This window comes from Ranitomeya imitator, chromosome 10 (assembly GCF_032444005.1).
Source record: "Ranitomeya imitator isolate aRanImi1 chromosome 10, aRanImi1.pri, whole genome shotgun sequence".
NCBI classification, from domain to species: Eukaryota; Metazoa; Chordata; class Amphibia; order Anura; family Dendrobatidae; genus Ranitomeya; species Ranitomeya imitator.
Genome location: NC_091291.1, coordinates 134,484,814 through 134,506,009, shown reverse-complemented (window position 1 = coordinate 134,506,009; position 21,196 = coordinate 134,484,814). Strand labels below are relative to the sequence as shown.

At 42.9% G+C, this 21,196-nt stretch overlaps 1 protein-coding gene across 1 annotated transcript in view; it reads left to right on the top strand.

Moving 5' to 3' along the window:
* SIK2 (salt inducible kinase 2) overlaps positions 1 to 19,123 on the top strand; it is a 118,114-nt gene extending 98,991 nt beyond the window's left edge. The window contains exons 9-15 of the mRNA XM_069741863.1: positions 3,939 to 4,103; positions 9,909 to 10,152; positions 11,626 to 11,910; positions 12,122 to 12,273; positions 12,557 to 12,670; positions 13,369 to 13,454; positions 14,004 to 19,123. Of these exons, the coding sequence (XP_069597964.1) occupies positions 3,939 to 4,103; positions 9,909 to 10,152; positions 11,626 to 11,910; positions 12,122 to 12,273; positions 12,557 to 12,670; positions 13,369 to 13,454; positions 14,004 to 14,562 (1,605 nt within the window). The 3' untranslated portion in view covers positions 14,563 to 19,123. The remainder of the gene's footprint in view (positions 1 to 3,938; positions 4,104 to 9,908; positions 10,153 to 11,625; positions 11,911 to 12,121; positions 12,274 to 12,556; positions 12,671 to 13,368; positions 13,455 to 14,003) is intronic.
* The last annotated feature ends 2,073 nt before the right edge of the window (positions 19,124 to 21,196 follow it).

The following is a 21,196-nucleotide window of genomic DNA, read 5'->3' as shown; positions in this document are numbered from 1 at the left end:
AGCCTTGCAATACATTGGATTGTGATCACTGCGTAACAACTTGGTACGGCCGCCCTTTATCGTCGATTTAATCTCCTCACCGCAGAAATCTTCTCTTGACATCTTAGGCTTAGGTGCGGTAAAGCTTGTGGGTCTTGGATCTGATGATCCCAGGTGTGGTCACTGAAAGGTTTCTGGGCTGTAGGCCAGAGTATCACATGTGGTGGATGATGTAAGACCGAATGTTGGGAAGAGCCTCACCTTACCTGCCATGTGAGAAGATGCCAGGGCAGATGGGGACGTGAGATGTAAAGACATGTAGTCCTCATAGAAGAGTCATGTGATTATAAGAACCAGATAGCAGGAGGTACGGTTCTTTGTCCATGGAGCCAATGTCTCAAGCTGTGAGAAGAGGGCCGAATAAGGATTTTTGGGGAGAATCTTTCTTTTTGACTCCATTGACTTTATCTGTTTGAAAGAGGGAATTTTTGTCTACTTCATCTTTAAGAAAAGGTGACGGAGCCTTCTAAGTAAAAATAAGACGTTAAAGAATCCGAAAATATAATATTGATGACCTATTCTTAGAAATAGCCATCAGATTGGTGGCAAGTGACCTCCAGCATCACCACCAACAGTTGATTGAAGGTTCCTTTGTGATCTGAGCTGCAGGACCGGAGAACGCCCACTGCCCCAGTGTATGGTGTGTATTTACACCGCATACTTCTGGTGGCCGCACAACCTGCTAACAGGTGACCGGTGCGGGAGCCGGACCCTTGCTCATTTGATATTGATGACCCGTTTGAAGAATCTGTAATCAATACATTTAATCAACCTCTTGTAACCACGGTTGGATCTGGTCAAGGCCTCATTCGGACGTCCCATTTTCACGTCCATATTGTATGGACCCAGTATGGTCTATGGGTCTTGTTCAGATGTCCATGCTTTTTGTGGACCGCGTCACTGACTAAAATCGCCTTTGTGCATCTATGGGTCTGCGAAATTGTGAACCGCACGCGGATACCAACTGTGTTCATTTTGTAATGGATAGCATACGGTTTGCAATTTTGTTTTTACAGAATACAAGAAAATCACTGATGGTGAAAATGAACACTTGAACCAAGCTGATTTTTTTTCTTTTCTTTGTATTTTGTTGAATGCTCAGTATAGAGAATGACCTCTCGTTTGTGCTGTTGTAAGATGCATTAAACAGGTTTGGCTCATTGTTGGCTGTACTTGCAGCAGAACACAAGCTTACGTAAATTTGCACTCCCAATTTGTGCAAATTTCCGGCCCAATTTTTAATAAATCTTTTGGTCCGATGGTAGCTCTACATCCTCTTGCTTAGCATCACCCACTTTTCTGAAAACACGTTAAGGAAGGACCCATTTACACGTGCCTGCAATTTGAAGTACCTTTTCCTGTAAGTCGCTGATGATTATTTTTGGGCGCAAATTAGGCGTGACTCGGTAATAAACTCTGCATTCCCGTTTCATACACACACTACACGGCCTATTAACCATGTCGACCGGAGCGAATACACTGTCAATAACCATAATTACTGTGATAGAGCAGATAAACCGGCGGTTGCGTAGCATCCTGAACAAATCCTCACCGTCAGCAAGAACTAAGTAGCCCGAGAAACGGGCTGTCACTGCAGGACGCCAGGCGGCCCCGGGATAAACTCCGCTCCTATTTGCATAACAGGTTCCTTCTTGTCTCGGAGCAGGCTCTGAACAATAAAATGACGCAGGAGCTGCTGTTCCCATTGTTCTTCTCAAGCCATTCATGAAATATTTTCATCTTATCAATGTTTTGGTGCAGAGAAGTGAAACGACCTTGGTGAAGGTCGCGGAGAGATAGCGCTGTCTCTTCCAAAGGGAAATGATCGCTCCGTACTGACGTAGTTCTTCCAGTGTTCTTTTTTTTTTTTTTTACTTTAGCAATAATAATAATTTGCTTTATAGTTCTGCTTCTCGTAATAATAAATGGAGGAGCTGGCAGACTAGACCGGTCACTGTGCGGCGTTCTCTAGATGTTGTGTCACATCTTAGGCAATGCCCGGCACTCGCTCTGCGCCTCTTTTTTGTCTTAAATTGTAATCCTCAAAATAAATTGTTAGACAAGAAATATCATCCTTGTCCTCGCTGTTCGTCAGTCTTCAGCATTTATTCTTAGGATTTGGAAAATCTGTTGTGTAGAAATCCCAAAGAAATAGGAGTTGCCTTATTTCCCTGCTCCTTATGCGGTTGGCTAACTTATGTCCTACTGCAGAAAGGGGGGAGGCTCCTGCTGCAGCTAGTGAGGAGAATAAGGGGGACATGGAGGCATTCCTGAAATTTGCAGAGAATTTTTTTTTTTTAAATGTATTTCTTTGTTTTAATTGTAACATGAAATAGCAGGATCAAAGCAATAGAGATTGCCGGAGGAAGCGCCGGAATATTTTTTCTGCATTTTTTTTTTTTTTTGTGTGTTCCTTTTTAAAAGAGAGCAGAGTATGACAGAATGGTGGGGATTTGTCACAACAAAGTGCAAAGGAAAAGTGGAAATAGTCAACAGGTCCACTTTTCTTTTGGAGAAATTGCCTCCAGTGCATCAGTCTGCCCGCAGTGCCCTGTTAAAGGGATTGTGTAAGCGTCTTCACCGACTCGAAGATGGAGTGTGTCAGGTGGAATAGTAAGTCAGCATCATGTACAGGTCTCTCTAAATGGGCTAGTACATGTATCACCTATCCAAACTAAAGGTGGGACATGTGGGATCGGCTGGGGTCTGATCAACCGTGAGAACAGTGGTAACCTGCATTTGTGACCGCTGCACCATTCATCCTGTAGGTACCTACGCACACCTGTCCACCATGCTTATAGACTGTGAATTCGGCAGTGATCACACGCATCCTAGCACTTCACTCACACAGGACAGTAACCCCCATTCTTGTAATCTATGGGTGAATCCAATGGTCACCAGTCCTGGTATCGTGTCTTCGTGGACCCAGTTATTCTACATTGTGACGTTGACTGTCTTTTCTTGGTTTACAATTCCTGAAGGTCTTGATACAAGAATGTTTATGGACTTTATTAAACTTACTGGTAAATTTTTGGGAAAAATGCGTAAAGAAAACTGTAGATCGGGGATATAAACGGACGTAGAGTTAATTTAACACTGCAGATGCAGAATTTCACACATTTATCAGATTATTGCACGGCATGACCGGCCTAATGCAAATTTAAGTACTTGACCTTTAGATATGAGTCAAAGCTGCTCCTGATAACCAGCAAATGATGGATGAAATGGGCCTAGTGTATAGGGTGGGAAGTAACATCCAGCAGGTCCTGGGTTCCTCATGTGGTACAGCTGGTTGCTATAGGCTCCAGTATATGCCCATCTGGTGCTCTCGGCCAAGATTGGAAGTGATTTCATCAATTTTTTGGGGGGAGTTTCATCTGAGTGGAAATGCCTGTGATTGGCTGCAGCATTATGTTGACTGGAAAGGGAGGCACAGTCGATGACATCCCTTTCCAGTTTTGTGACCAAAGAACAGAACCGCATCACTTACTTTCCATCCAACCGGCGTCGGGGCCGTGATGGTTCACCTGGTCTGTGGTCTCAGCAGTTAATCTTTTGGCTAGTGCTCGACATAGAAGAGAACAAGATCATTGTTGTGTGTGAAGGGGGCTGGCTGTCTGACTAATGCGTCGATGCGGACGGGGGCTGACTTGGCTATTGAAATGAGCCGGTTAGCCAGCCCACTTCACGCCCAGCTCTGTCAGGTCTGACCTCTCTGGTTCTCCAGCTCTCTTCAGCATCCCACCGGTTGGATCCTAGTCTACATGATGCAAGTAGTCAACAAAGATCGGTGACAATTAGTAATATCATCGTGTATGCCTGATACTTGTATACTTGTTGTTATGACTGGTCGATAATGCAAACTAAGCTTGTCCATCTTGTTTCATGGTTATTTATAGACCAGTACGGTGGTGTCTCCAGTGAACCTCTTGTCTCAAAATGTACGGCTGATGAGGACCCAAGTTCTCCCAGAGACCTCAATGGTGGAGCCCTTCTCTTACCCCCAAACCAGCTGCCAGGCTGATACCACATTCCTAGAGGAGGAGGGCGTGAATACACCAACGGTAAGTACCAATACTGCCGAGTGCGCGCCTCATCTGTGTCACCACCATTTTTGAAACTTGGTTTGAGAATGAACTAGTAGGTATTTCATTGACACAGGGTTATCCTTAGAAGAATTCCACAGGAATTTACAGGTCAGGGGGTCATTATTTTTGGCTTTTTAGTCAACGGGTCAAGTTTCGGCCTTCAAATAGCATTGTCCAATGTGTGGTGGCTTGCTGGTTTTACTCATCACGAAGAGTTGGTACAAGAACCATGTTTTTTCCAGTGTTAAGGCTCATCTCCCTGCTCACAGTCCCGCCATCCTGTGCTCACTGTCATGGTGGAGAAACCCGCTTGTCGGTCACCAAGTCTTTTGTAGTCTGGTCGGCTTGATGGCCCCTAATGTTCTATCAACTCATCTAGTACTTGGATTGTGTCTACGGAGTTGTCCAGAGGACCCTTCCCCATTCATAGACCTCCGTACTTGAAGTTGGAAGAAGATCTGAAAACTATGGCGTAAACCTGAAAGTGAAACTGTAAATATAAGGAGGAAATATTAGGTTTATGCTTTAGATATATGAGAAAGAGAAAAGAGATCAACAAGGATCTGACCGATACAAACTCTTAGAATGCGGGTGATGGGCGACTGGTTTGCGGGAAAAGATTAAGTATTTGTATTTTATTAATTTTGTTTCCTGCTCAATCTTTTCTTGAGTCCAGTAGGCGGTCTTAATCCATGATCAGTGTACATACAGAAATAGGTGTCAATCTCTAGGACTGCCCACTTGACTCCTAAGCCTATAACGAGCAGTCATACCTGAATCTTTACCCATAAAACTACGGTGTGTGTATATATATATATATATATATATTACATACACACACACACACACACACACACACACACACACACACACACACACACACACACACACACATATATATATATATATATTCTATCTATATCTCAATCTGCTCTATAATATGCGGCCTGCAGAGAGCATGCTCGGTATGACAGATTCTCATTAAAGTGGTCCCAAATGTATGAACATACAAAGGAAACCTGAAGCTGCAGGATCCCCCCACCCCCACCCCCACCCTAACAATAATAATGAAAACTTCCTCGCTGGTTTGTCCGTCCTGGGATGGAAGAATCTAACAGCACTGAATGTGATGAAATAAAAAGTAACCTGTTCAGTCCCTCGCCGATCCAGCGCCCACCTCTTTGTTTTTAGTTATGATGACGTACCGGGACATCACATGACTGTCAAAGCCAATCACTAGCCTTGATAGTGATGCTGGGCACGTCCGGCACAAGACCGCCAAGGACAGTGATTGGTTGCATCAGTCACATGGGTGTATGACACAACATCGCTGCACTGGCGGAGACCCCTGGATCTGTGAAGAATTGAGTGGATGAGTCCTTTTGTATTGATTTTTTTTTTTTTTTTTTTTTAATACAAAAAAGTAAAGTTTACGCGGCTCCATTATCTGAATACCGTATGTTGCCTTCTCTTGCGGTTGTCAGCGGTGAATGGCGGGCTGCAAATACACAGCTGCCTGTCGGTCACTGTGAGGAGGGCGGAGAGCAGGCCCCCTCATGAGGCCGCTCTATACTTTGATCGCTCCTTTTAGCCAGAAGGTACAATTTTCGTGCCATTTGGACTTTTAGGAGAACTAACCTAATCTTCTACCTGGGGTGCACCGTGGGCTACATGCTGCCGATAATGCGCCGTACCCCGCGGGCGCCCTGCGTGCCTATGAGATAAATATAGTCCTGTTCATATTGGAAACGTAAACTCTTTGTATTTCATGGCTAAAATCTTTTCATCCACAACGGCGGCGGCGGATGGCGTGAACTGTGCTCGTGAAGAGGTAGTGTTTTATCACCCGCTCCGGCCGAGGTGACGGGATGATGGGTACATTACCACCATGAACAATCACTTGAGGAGTCGTGATAGTTCATCCACCGAGAGCTGTAAAAACAATGTGTATTATCCGGTATTTTTAGCTTCACCGCGGGGATCTTCTCAGAAATGTGCCGCTGCTTCCACACAGCAACATCTTCTCTAAGTGCACGGGGACCAGCGGGGTCGTAAAAATCAGTTTATTTCATGTTAACAAGATTAGCTCCGTCTGGGGAGCCGAGGCCGGAAACATCTGCGTAAATATCTGCTGTCGTGAACTCTGCAGGGCCCGGTGTAGATCAGGCCCTCCACTACTTGCCCTTTGGGACTTTAATTCAGCTTACTTTACCCTCTCTGCGCCAACTATTTCACTTAAAGGGATTGTCCATTTAATGTATAATTTATCCAGTGTGTAGAGGACATGATTTTGTGACACTTCCTAATATATACTTATTACAGGTTCTTCTCCTCCATCTTCACAGGCTGCACAGTTCTGCCCTCAAATTGGCCTCTGGAGGAGGAGCATGTGATCAGACCCACCCACCAGCCTCCTCCAATGAAAAAACGCTACACATAGGCAAGCTGCTTTTCAATTGGAGGAGGCTGGTGGGTGTGTCTGGTCAAATTCTCCTCCTACTACAGCTGTTTTGTGGAGAGGAGAACTGTGCAGTGTGGGAGGAAGGAGCAGAACCTGTAATATTTAGGAAATGTCACAAAATAATATCCTCAATACATTTAAGGGTAAAGCGCACCTCTGTTATGAACTGGTGGTTCAGAAACACAATGGACCTGGTGGTTAAGAGCACACAAAGTGACCTCATAGTTACTAATAACATAGGACGAGCTCTGAGACGTGGGAACTCTGCTGACCGCAATCCCTAATCCTATCACACCACACTAGAGGTAGCCGTGGAGCGCTCCTGACCAGACCTAGGTGCCTCGAGCACAGCCTGAGAAACTAGCTAGCCCTGAAGATAGAAAAATAAGCCTACCTTGACTCAGAGAAATTCCCCAAAGGAAAAGGCAGCCCCCCACATATAATGACTGTGAGTAAAGATGAAAGTACAAACACAGAGATGAAATAGATTTTAGCAAAGCGAGGCCCGACTTACTGAATAGACCGAGGATAGGAAAGATAACTTTGCGGTCAGCACAAAAACCTACAAACAACCACGCAGAGGGCGCAAAAAGACCCTCCGTACCGACTAACGGCACGGAGGTGCTCCCTCTGCGTCCCAGAGCTTCCAGCAAGCAAGACAAACCAATATAGCAAGCTGGACAGAAAAAATAGCAAACAAAAGTAACACAAGCAGACTTAGCTTATGCAGGGAAGACAGGTCACAAGAGCAATCCAGGAGAGAGCAAGACCAATACTGGAACATTGACTGGAGGCCAGGAACAAAGAACTAGGTGGAGTTAAATAGAGCAGCACCTAACGACTTAACCTCGTCACCTGAGGAAGGAAACTCAGAAGCCGCAGCCCCACTCACATCCACCAGAGGAAGCTCATGGACAGAACCAGCCGAAGTACCACTCATGACCACAGGAGGGAGCTTGACCACAGAATTCACAACACACCTCCTCTCTTAAAGGGTGTTCTAGCTGATAAATATTGCTTTTAATGGGGCGATTGAAAAAAGGTTAAAAATAAAAGCTTCAAAAACATAATAGTAGTAACATTTTGCTTTTTGGTCCAGTTTTGACCCGCCAGAAATGCCTGTTCAGCCAATCACTGGCCTCCGTCGTGACCAGTCTCAGCCAATGAATGGCTTAAAGGGCATTTCCACTGTGGGTCGGACCAAGATGAAGAGACCATCTAGGAAATCAGTAAATGTATTTTTTTTTCCCCACCTGGTTAACCCCTTTTAAGGTATTTTTGGGGTAGCAACTATTTTAGGTTGGGTAGGCAATGCTAATGTCCCTGCGGCTGATGGGCCGTGCGGGAGTTGCAGCTTTAGTGTTGTTGTCCATGTGTTTCGCCCGGCCTGCGCTCCTTCTGGTGGTTTCATCTGAAGACGCATAGATTCTGCTTCCACCAGGGATGCAGCTAATTCTCCTACCTTGGACTCCTAAGATGCCCATTCCTGCTGTGAGAACGCCACGGCGTGGACATCCAGATAAAGGAGAAGGCAACGTGCGCTGGCATCACCAAGGCCGGAAAGGAATTACGCGGCACAAGGAGGCCCCCGCTGGTTCTTGAAGTTCACAGGATCCGCGGCTCGCAGAGGCCGTTTTTCTCTGGAACGATTTCTTAGTCACATCCTGGAGAGAAATGATTAAATTCCCAAGTCTCTGCCACCATTTCCTGCATGTTTTTTTTTTTTTCCAAGCTCCTTCCCCGCCGAAGGCATTGTTGTCATCTCGCTGCTTTGGGTCCGATCTCACTGATGCAGATCAGACATTCGCAGCGTAACGCTTCCCCCCCCCCCCCCCATTTAATTACATGATTATGCATCATTTGCACGGCTGTAACCGGTTGACCTTGGGGCTCACACGAAACCATGAAAAGTCCAAAGTCATTAGTCCTTGTCGGAAACACAGGGCGCGCGTCACATCAGTCGCACTCATTTCTTAACGAAGCTAATTAAGCTTCAACATACAATCACATTTACATATAGGGATTTTTTGGTTGTCTTTCTTTTCTTTTTTTCAGGGCTGCCTGTATGAACGTTGCTGTCTGCTCTGCACAGAACGATATGGCGGTATTATGTGAACTGTAGATGCAGTGTTTGTGTGGCCAGGTGTATGTTTAGGCATTTTATGACAGTATTGTTTGCGCACTAAATAGCCGTTTTTATCCGGACATTGAATGGCGGCATTTTATGGGCAATATATGACAGTGGTATTTCGGCATTATATACTAATATTTTTGAAATGTGCGACTGTGTTATTTAGACACTGTATGGCCGTGTTATTTGCACTGTAAATAGCAGTTTTATCTAGGCAGTGAATGGCCGTGTTATGTGGGCACTGTATGGCAGTGTTATGTGAGCACTGTATGGCAGTGCTGTTAAGATAATATGTGAAGGTGCTATCTAGGCATTGTATGGCGGTAGTAGTGTTTGCACCCAGTTTTATCTGGGTATTTAATGGCGATATTATGTAGACATTATGACTGTCATTTGGACTGTGTAGGGTATTCCTTTTTTTAATTAAAATATTATTCAGGCATCATATGGCAGTATTATTTGCGCAATGCTTGGCAGCTTACTATGACAATGTTATGGGCAGTATATAGTAGCTCTGTTTAGATACTATTTAGGTATTGTATTTATTTTACTATAATAGCGCCATTTATTTAAAGCTCTCTACAGACATAATCATCCCTGTCCCCAAAAATCTATTTTATGACTGTATTTGCACAGTGAAGAGCACCTTTATCTGGCATTATTATAGGGGCAATATATGTTATTTCTATTTGAACTGTGTGGGAAGTACTATTGTCTTGTCATTGTATGGCGGTATTATTTACATAATGAATATCTGTTTGATTTGGGCATTGAATGGCATTATTGTGTGGGCAATATAGGACGGTGTTATGTGGGCACTCTATGTAGCCTTATTTAGACAATGTAAGAATGCCTTATTGTGTGGCGGATAGAAATGTAAAAAGCTTCATATTAAATAATACCAAAATTTCGAAGCGGGGAGGAACTTGCTTTATGGCTGCAACTTAGTGAATAGTGGCAATTTAATCTTGACCTGTGTAAACTGATCACAGGAATAAAGTACAGATATTTCTCTAGTTTAATAAATAAGACCATGCTGAACGCGCCTAAGTTTGCACAAAATGTGAAAATGGGACCCCTGATGCTCTGAGAATCAGAAACCACATTTGTAAATGTATAACCCAGTGTGGCCGTCTTGTCAGGCTCCGCTGTGTTGGTGATTTCTGACTTTTATTTTACACTTTAACAGGTTAATGGCTGCCTGATGGATCCTCTGCCCCCTGTAGTAATGAGGAAGGGTTGCCAGTCTTTGCCAAGTAACATGATGGAGACCTCTATAGATGAAGGGATTGAGACAGAAGATGACTCGGAGGATGATCCGGCCATGGCGTTTGCAGCGTTTCAAGGCAGACGCAGCGGGCAGAGGCGACACACTCTGGCGGAAGTGACCAACCAGTTAGTCGTCTTGCCCAGTGTGCCACCAGACATGGAAGGTGAGTCTTCACATCCGTTGGATAGCTGATATTTATCAGATTGATGTGGATCCCACAGCTGGGACTGCCTTCTTTTACTGCTTTGCCCAAAATGTGAATCCCACAATTACATAGAAACTTTTATACAGTTGGTCTCGAGTAACATCCTCACATCCTGCCATGAAAACGGCGCTGCTTATTTTCGGGAAGACACAATTTCCATATGTCTACACAATTGTGTGCATGTTCGCAATATAAGAACGGTATTCACACGTCACTATTATAGGGGCTATCGAGGTCTTTAAAAGGTTTATCCGGCGCTGGTGACGTCTGTGTTGGAGGTGATTGGTGCCGATGACGTTACGGCCCACCGCACCTGCTGAGACGATGACCAGGTATTATAAATGCCGAAGTCAGCGCCACCGGATAATCTTAAAATGATGGCCTTATCCTTACTACAGTGGGGGTCCATCATGAGCTTTGTGTCCACTTCATTGTTAGCCAGGCTGAGCTCTCTACTTCTAGTGGATGCAGCTCATCAGACTGAGGTTTAATCCTAAAAAAATGGAGTTGTTCCACTTCGAACAGATGATTGGTCGGGACACAGTCGGACCCACATTGATGTAAAATTGATGGACTGTCCTAAGCAGCCATTATTGGCACTGCAAGTTCTCGCCACCCCATAGTGAGCGATTGGACTTATGGTCACCAATGTACGGAGCTGTTCCACATCCAATGCGCAACAGCTTCTTCAACCACAAGTTGGACCATCTCCAGTCTGATATCGATTACCCATCCTAAGGATGGATCTGCCATATACAGTCTTAGAAACCCAATATAATGTTGGAGAACCAAATGTCGTCGCTGCAGTCCTGAGTGATGTTCACCTAGCAAACTCCAAAGCAAAAGTGGAACAATAATCTGTTGATCACAGTGGCTTTTGATTTATTTTTTTACTAGTCCTGAGAGGACCGCCATTATGATTTTGGTCCCCATTTGTTTGTCTTTGCATCCAAGTGAAGGGCTGACCATATGTGTTCAGGTCTTGCTCATAGAAGAGGCTCTCAAGCATGGGACCACCTTGAGGACTCTCATATGCCTTAATAGAGTGCAGCACGAGGGTTGGGTTTGTAAGACAATACTTTAAATGTTTCATTCTTCAACAGTTTTGCCTTTAACCCAAAATATATCATTTTTCTGTACCTTAAGCTGTCTCTCCTGACTGCCCCATGAACATAAACTTTTGGCTCTTTCCCATGTTTGGGGAAGGAGGGAGTCTGGAAGCCTCCATGTACATGGTAGGCTGATCGCTCCAAATTTGGCAACTTAAAATGAATTTTATCTCACATGTATAGGAGACTTTACTTTTTCGAGTAAGACTCTGATAAGGAAGTGTTCGATAAGGTGGTTTGGGAAATAAATAATATCCTTGTTTGTCCATTAAAGTGTCATTGTGGAGTGATGAAATTATTACAATCGTCTTCTTTGTCGCAGGCAAACTCTTCACTATAGGGAACAACCCATCTTTGGGCAGTGTTGACTCCGAATATGACATGGGATCAATTCAGAGCGACCTCAACTTCCCGGATGATTTTTCAGCTCTGAAGGAAGTGTCTATGGCCAACCAGTCCGTCACAAGGCTGACTCCACCATATATAGGCTTACGGCCTACAAACTTGGCCATGCCACCAATGTCCTCTCAAAAGCGTGAAGCACATAACAGGTCTCCAGTCAGTTTTCGTGAAGGAAGACGGGCATCTGACACCTCACTAACACAAGGTATCTTTATACATTTTTGATCTTTTTTGGGGGATTATTTACCTCATTAAGTGGAGGTCTTCAAGATCTCTTTGGTCATGAGATGTCATGTACATAAGTTTCTCATTTTTACTAAACTGGTTATTTAACGTCTCTCATTTCAAGATACAAGGAGTAAGAAAGACATGTCAGTATTTTGTGCTGAAAAATTGTGCTTTTCTCACCACCTTAGGAATCGTGGCCTTCCGGCAGCACCTCCAGAACTTGGCCAGAACCAAGGGGATCTTGGAGCTCAATAAGATCCAGATGCTATATGAACAGATGGGACCTACAGAAGATCCAAATCTTGCATCCCATACTCTACAAGATCCCAACCACCCCCAGGTATAATGTAAGCCTCAGTGGGGAGTAGAGGTCAGGGAGTCTACAGAAAGCTTGGTTCTTTTGCATATTAACATTCTCTAGTAGTCTGCCTGCTTCGTATATACTAGAATGCTGGGCCATCGACCATATTTTTAACTGCCGGACAAGCAGATAATTGGCGTATCCACCCATGTCAGAAGCTTTACGAATCTGCCATTCAGAAATATCAGTTTAGGGTTCCTGTCATGTTGCGTGTAGGATTTTATGGCCTGTTCGTCACATTCATCTGCTTTTGTTTCTGCAGACTAATCTCTCTGCACAAATTCAGAATATTTCCACGTTCCCTAGTAACCTGCAACCTCCACTTCTGTCCAGGCGTCAGAGCCTGGAGACACAGTATTTACAGCATCGGCTGCAGGTAGGATGTGAATGCCATGTGCTATGGATTGTCAGCCATATACACAATTGTCGCAACTTTAGGTTTCACATCTGACAGTTTCAACGCAGATTACAGGCGGAAATTGTGCAATGCGGACAACTCTGTAAAAAACGGTTATATGTAATGATCACTGGATGTTCAACCAATGGGTCTGAAGACGGGAGGCCAAGTTTCGTTGTGAGTGGAGCAGAAGTGAGCATGCGTGACCACTGCCATGGGTGCAGTAGTGTGCATGCGTAATGAATGTGCCTTACTCCTCCATTGGCCCAGGTGATACAGGACCCCCACTCTGGTGATTCTTGGAGGTCTTAGTGGTTGAGCTTCCAGCAATCATACATGTATCACCTACTCAGTGGATAGGTGATATGATTTTTTGTGGGAAGCCTTTTTAATGTTAACTGAAGAAAAATCAGCTGATGGCGTCCAGAATAACCATCTCAAGGTCTGTGCACGGACATAACCAGAGTTCTAGCATGAGAACCTTGAGAACCATGCCAGGTGCATTTAGACTTTGTTGATGCAGCTATTTTTTTTTTTAGAGTCTGACCACAATTTAGACTTCCTGGGTCTCAGCTCATATATCCAGATTAGTTTCCTCTTCTCCGCTTTCTTGTTGTCCTGTCTGTGACATTAGTTCCCGCCTTACATACTCAATCGGTGTTTTGCTTCCTTTGCAGAAAGGGAATCTTCTGGCTCAGAACAGCTGCCCGCTCTACTGCAAGGAAACACCCAGAAGTTTGGAGCAGCAACTTCAGGAACACAGGTGACCTTGAGATCCAGTTGTTCACACATGGTTAGGTCGTCCTCTTCTTCTTGGCTGGTGGATATTCAGTGGGCCAGGCCATTTCCCGATTTATTTTGCACGTGGCTATTGGATGTGGCCATGCACTTGAGATTAATGTAGTCTGAATCCACCAGCTAATTTTTATGTCGGGTTCCTACATTACCCCAATGGAAGTTGTTGGTCACGAGAAGGATCGCATAGTTGGATTTCAACATATCTGAGCCTTTAGATCTCTTGGGGAGATCGGCCACCGCCAGAGGTCTCTTGAAGCAGCTTCTTGCCCTACCAAACAGAGCATACTGGGGAGTCAGGAGGAAGAAGACATTGAGCTTGTAGATAATCATAAGTTTTCGTGCACAGCTTGTCAGTGTTATTAGCAGATTTCGGTACCTTTTTAAAGTCTAATCCGACCAGGATAGTCTTCAGATTTTGATTCTTTGTAGCAGTTTATTCTTATATTGCGTCCCTGTCTTTTTTTTTTATTTTGTTTTTATTGCTGTGTAATTAATTTAGTTTTCCACCTCACAGGCTGCACCAGAAGAGGCTTTTCCTGCAGAAGCAACCCCAGCTGCAGGCTTATTTCAACCAGATGCAGATAGTGGAAAACACCTACCCACTTCAGGGGCAGCAGCTCCCGTTGTCACACCAAGAGTCCGTACAGCAGAACCAGTTCAGCTTGTCTCAGCCGTTGAGTCCGGTATTGGAACCCGCTTCCGATGAAATGCAATACGATCCGTTCTTGAGTCAGTATCACAAGCTGCATTCCCAGCAGATGCAACATATGGTACAGCCGAGCCAGCCGCAGGTCCTAAGTCAGGTTCACGTGCAGCAGCCTCCCCTACACTATGCCTACCAGACGTGTGACTTACAAGGGGTGCCGCTGCACGAAACGGAATATACAAACCAATGCCAGTATTCCATAGATCCTAGTCAACAAAGCGGCTTGGCATTGCACCAAACCCCGGGTAGTTCACCAGGACTCGATCCTCAAACATCTTACAAAACATTGAACCTCAATGAGCCTTATGACTGTGAGATGATGGAAACCGTTGACTCTCAGCACAGTGGCTATGTTCTAGTCAATTAGTCTCTAGGAAGACATGACGGTAGATTTTTAAGACGTAGGAGGAGAAAGTTTACTTGTAACTACTTTTTTCTTTTGCCGGAACGAAGAAGAAGAAGAAGAAGTCTACTTGATAAGGAATCTGGCTTACAGAGCGGAACTGTATCCACGGATTTCTCGAGTCCTGTAAACTTGGAGAAAAATAAGGCGTCTTGCGAGGAATTGGTTTACAAGCACGGGAAAGATGCTGACAATAAAAAGAAATACCAAACTCTGCACGCCGGTCCTTAAGGAACCTGCAATATGGAGCTGTCGTATGACGAAGCACCATCGAAAAGCAATATATAGATTTGTTTGTATTTATCTTCAGGAAAGAAAAAAAAATGTAAAGTGACCCTTCACCACCACTATCGCCACCCCTCAAGGTGGCAATCAAAAACTTAATGGATTTTAGAAAAACCTTTAATCTAAGCTACTGAGATGGGCAGCAACACCAGAAGACATGGAGAAGCAAAAGGACTAACTCTAGTGACCGGATACTACACTACTGTTGGAGGAGGTCCACATGTTACGGTGAACCTTGGCAAATCCGCGTGAGCCTCTTGGGAGGTGGCACCAATTGGACTTCAGTTTGCTGGAAGTAAAATTTGACTGAACAGAGAATAAGCTTCCTGTATTTCATAGACAATCGTGGGTTTGAGATCCCTGATAACTGTTTGGCAGAAGCCCACGATGTGTCGTACGTCGGTGGTGAAACACAGAGACTTTCTGTAGGGTTCCTCCAGAAGGGTTTTAGGAGATAAAACAATTGTTACGAAAAGCGTCAACTTTTTAGCATAATGAAGAAATGATAATCTCGACTGTGTTTTCAGGTCGCAGTGATACCATACGTTGCTGTTTGTCGACAAAGCTTTGTACATTTGGTAAACTGTTTAGATTTTAGTCAGGAAAACTCGAAACGAGCTACAAAAAAAAACTGTGTGATGTGCGGTAGTTTTGTGCCTTTATGGGTTCTTTTTCATAATAGAGTAAACTTTTTTTTCTTTTCTTTTTTTTTTTTCGGATGACAACCAGATAGACCATTCCCCCCCCCACCCCAAACCTTCTCCCTTCTCCATTTCTATCAATGCTACATCCAAAGTCGATTTCAGAGTTTGTGTGTATGTACGTCTGTTCCACTGTGTGGAAAGCAAAAAGCTGTCGAGTTCAATGTTTTTTTTTGGTTTTTGTTTTTTCGATCGCTCATTTGTAGAAAGGAAATGTTTTAAAGAAGTATTATAGCAATATTTAATTCTATTTAATGTCATGAACTGTTGATATTAATCGTGGCAATTTGATGTATTCATGAAGACGTTGAAGCGAGGGGAGTTCTTGTACCCCACCTACGAGTTGATCGGATGAGTAGTGTTGGATATTTAGGTTACTCTAGCTGGAGATGTGACCTCCGATTCAGTATATCTACCAGATCACATGTTGCACTTTCTATAGAGTCGAGCTTTATATAGCCATAATGTGGTAGACTGTTCCATTATATCGCCACCTCTTTTTTTTTTTTTTTGAAAAATGAGAAGACAAGACCATAGTATTAATTCACTTCCGCCTCCTCCTATTTGAGAATGAAGATCTGTTGTGTGCTTTCGCAGACACATGACACTAATTTACCGTACGCCTTTCAATTCAAAGTCTTTTTGATACGCCATAGAATCATATCAGAAAGAGTTATCCGTGGCTGTCTGGGTCCTGGGACCTTCACAAGTCTCTAAAAAGTTCCTTAAAGGGGATGTCCATTCTCGGACATTTATGGCATATCGGCAGGATAAGATGCGAAGACACTTCTTTATTCCAGGGGGCTCAAGATGAGGCCCCATTGAGAATATCTTCTGCCTATTCCCTAAATATCCAAGATGGGAATATCCTTTAAATAAAAATGTAATGAGTATGGGGGATGTCCTAATTCTCCCTGAAGACAGATTTAAGCAGATCGAAGGGTGGGGCATGCTGAATTTTAACATGTCAAGGGAGATAAATTGTGGTCAGAGGTGTCAGGCAGCATCTTATTCCCATTTCTCCCTTAGAAACACATGCACGCTCAGCCCAAATGAGCGCGCATGTGTATGTTGAGATGAATAACTGTATGGCCACCTTTTGGCCCCTTATTTCTAGTCATGGTTGAAGATAACTCAGTTACCCATCCCATTGCCATCTTCAGACATGTTCTACGGCAGGGGTGTCCAACTGTAATCCTCGAGGGCTGCAAACAGGTCATGTTTTCAGGATTTCCTTGTACTGCAGAGGTGATAATTTAATCACCAACTCATTATTTGTGTAGGTGATTAAATTATCACCTGTGCAGTACAAGGAAATCCTGAAAACATGACCTGTTTGCAGCCCTCGAGGAATGCAGTTTGACACCCATGTTCTATGGCGTATCAAAACATTATGTAAATGGACTCGAAGATAAATGTCTCCGGAGTTAAGAAAAAGTTTTTATTTTAGAAATGGTGCCCCCTTCACTGTGGGCTGAGTCTGGTATTGCAGCTCATTTCAGTAAATAGGTCTGAGCCGCCATATCGGCTCTCCCTTTTTTTTTTTTTATTAACTTCAAATAATCCCATTATACTGCCCATAACCCAAAGAATCCGATTTGTTACGGACATTGGCCGAATCGGGGTGTAAACCTAAATCGGTAACTAATCTCCAAGCCTGATTCATTATGGTCTTTACGTAGGTTCTTTAAAGTGATTTTTTTTTTTTTCATAGAAAAATCTGATGAATAATTCTGTTGAGAAGGGGCGTGGCTTGAATACGCTGCTGCTTAGTTACCGGCCCCACTTTGTTGCCAGCACAATACTAGTGTATCATTTCAAACTGGTTACCATGGATACACTGTTTAAAAGTTACAACTTACATGTACTTGTTTACTGTCACGGAACACTGGAAATCCTCCTTTCTGAGACCTCCCCAAATCTTCCGAGAGTGGCATTTTTGGGACGGTCTCTTCTATGGAGGGGATTTGGCTTAAAATCAAAACCTGCATTCTTTGCAGCGACCTCCCTCCCGACAAATATGCTTTTTACAGTGTTGCCAGGCAGCAAAGTCCTTAACAACCAGTCTAGTCTAGCTGTAGACTTCAGAGCTGGCACTAGTACTGAGCTACAGGCAAAAAATAATGGGGCAATCCGGCTTGGCAGTATTCATGCCACACTTTTTTTTTTTTTTTTTCCTTCTACTGAAAATACTAGGTTTTTTATTTTTATTTTTTTTTGTAATGTTTAGCTGTAGAATATGTAGAATTATTATATTTAAGACCATCAAAAATTAAACCCAGTGGTCAAATGATTGCAAGGTACAAAAGAACCAAGTTTAGGATTTTGCTCTTTTATTTATAAAATCACGCATTTGTTCACGTATGGAAATTGAATGTTTTTTTTGTTTGTTTTTTTTGGAAATAAATGACAAATTCTGACACGTCACCGATTAGTACTAATTTTACGAAGACAAGAGTGAAGGTGCATCATTTCATATGTGAGCTGCTAAGTTTTATTTTGTTTTTGCTGGTCGTTATTAATTTGATTTATTTTCCCCCATTTGTTTAAAGGGGACCTTTCAGAATATCAGATCGTGCCTAAATTTTATAGAGCGCGGACTACTTGATGGGAGGGAACAAGATGCATCTTGGGTATCTGTCTCCTCCCTGATTAATTAGCGGGAACCGCAGGGGAGGGACGCCACCGGAATAAGCACACCCATGAGGAATCCTTCTAATTAAAGGAGTTGTCCAATAAAAAAATATATAATTAGAATGATGAGGAATCCTTCTAATTAAAGGAGTTGTCCAATAAAAAATATATAGATTCTGAAATCTGTGCCCACCCATTGGTCACATCTGGTATTGCAACTCAGATCCACTTATTTGAGACCTCTATCTGGGAAAATAAAGCACACAGTTTGTTTTTGTTTTTTTTTTTGTTTTTAATCACATATAACCTCTTTAATTCAATTGGCATAAAATCATCCATTCTGCCAGATCCCTTTTACCTTTTTAATTCTAATTTGTCATATAATTCAACAGAATATTCTCCAAATCGAAGACACAGAAATAAATAATGCAATTTCATCCATTTTTAGCAATGTCTTCCCAATTTATTTTTATGTTTAGTTAATGTTTACAATTGAAACAAAACCAATACGCTTTAAAGATTAGCTATACGATATGATGGGATCAAAGTTCTGTGCTGATTGTTTCGCATCTCTAAAATGGTTGGTTGCTCCTGCGGCCACCACTAGGGGGAGCTTAGAACCTGTCCGCAGACTGTGTTTTTGTGCAGTTAAATGTAGAACCTGTCTGCGTTGAGCTCTTGGTCTCCCTCTAGTGGTGGCTGCAGGCAGACGGGAATCTTATGTTCTAGATCTGTGCCCATGAGGGTAAATAGAAACTCCTTTGTTAAAATTAAAGCTCCGGCTGCTATGAAGAAAGATTAAGACAGTAATTGGCTCAAAACTTTAGACCTACAAATGACATGGTGTTAAAATATGGTTATTAAACATCCAAAATAAATAAAGTGCACTCCTGATCTATCCAAAATGTCCTATTAATTTTTTTTTTTTTGATTGACCGATCTTTCTCATTATGAAATGCAATCTAGGAGAAATAACGGAGGAATGGCACAATTATTATTTCTGTGAAAAAAGTGCACTAGAACTGCTTTATGGAGAATACTAAACTGACATGTTAGGAGTGGTGCCATATATTTCATATATGAGCTGTATATTAAAGGGAGGCACAAAATGACTGTTCAAACCAAGCACAGGCACTCGGTGCACCCTTGGGGTGGCCAGGTAGTCCAGTGCACCTTCCCATCGAATTGTTTTCTCTCTACCTCCGCCCTTCGCTGGCTCATTTATAACCAGAGCTGTCAATCAGGGTAGAGGAGGACGGAGATGAATGCAAAACAGGTAGGTTGGAAAGAGCCTGGACCGGCTGGGCCACCATAAGGGTGCGCTGAGCTCCTGTGCTTGGTTTGAACAGTCATTTTGTGCTGACAAGATTCCCTTTATCCCAGATCCCACGAAATAAAGATGCATCAAATTTCCTAAATGGCGCCTTTAATTGGGTTTTATTATTTTTTCAAACTTGACCCTAGCATAGAGGGTGTAATAAAGTAAAGAAATAACTTTTATTGACACCTCAAATTTTCTTCCATTTCAGTAGTCCCCACCACGGGTCAAGTGGACGAGGAATATATCAAGTTCACTTTTTCAACAATTTTTCCACCTAAAATAAAAACTGATATAACATTGCATATGGTTAAATCATTAAAACCGCTCTACCGTCTTGTGTATACAGCTCCCATGCAGATCGCCATGGTCGGAGACCACAAACACACCCTGCGTAGTCTGCTCTGTCACATTCCCTTCAATCTTCAAGTAGGAGAGAGTCAAACTGTAGAATCAGACTACAAGGGTTTGTAGTCTGTTACCATGGAGACACATAGGCCTGTATAGGAGTTGTACGCACAAAACAATAGATTTTATTTTTAATCAAAATTGCAACATTTTATATTCACTAGAGCAATTCAAAATTTGGCCCCAAGTTCAAATAGCCTTACATACAATGTACGAATCCAGAGACCTCCAGTCTGTTGCCGTTCATTTAATATGACAGTGTTTTCTGTTGTAAGCAATACCGTAAAATAACAACTAAATTATTTTACATTTCTTGTATGCAGGGGGATGTATTAAGGTTTTTTATTTTGTATGTAGGTTATTTTGTCAAACTCTTTCATTTTTGTTATGGTGAATATTGTGACCCGAAATCAGTCCATTGATGCGTTCATACAATGAGTGATATAAAAATGGCTTTAGTAATAAGGATTATAACTCCTCTCCTTGTTTTAGGAAATAAAGAAAAATAATTTAAATTCCGTTTCATGAGATCCGGACTTTACCTTAATAAAATGCTGTCATTTCTCGGAAAGAAAATATGGATTGATTTTTTTTTTTCATTTTTTTGGGCTGTAGTGTTTATATATTTCGACTGATGGGACCTCTATATACAGTAGATAACACAGGATCCACCATTCACAATAGGTGTTGTCACAGCTCACCTCCTCCTGTACAATGACTGATAACACCTCTATATACAGTAGATAACACAGGATCCACCATTCACAATAGGTGATGTCACAGCTCACCTCCTCCTGCACAATGACTGATGGGACCTCTATATACAGTAGATAACACAGGATCCACCATTCACAATAGGTGTTGTCACAGCTCACCTCCTCCTGTACAATGACTGATAACACCTCTATATACAGTAGATAACACAGGATCCACCATTCACAATAGGTGATGTCACAGCTCACCTCCTCCTCCTGTACAATGACTGATAACACCTCTATATACAGTAGATAACACAGCATCCACCATTCACAATAGGTGATGTCACAGCTCACCTCCTCCTCCTGTACATCGACTGATGGGACCTCTATATACAGTAGATAACACAGGATCCACCATTCACAATAATGTCACAGCTCACCTCCTCCTGTACAGTGATTGATAACACCTCAATATACAGTAGATTACACAGGATCCACCATTCACAATAGGTGATGTCACAGCTCACCTCCTCCTCCTTTACAATGTCTTTACC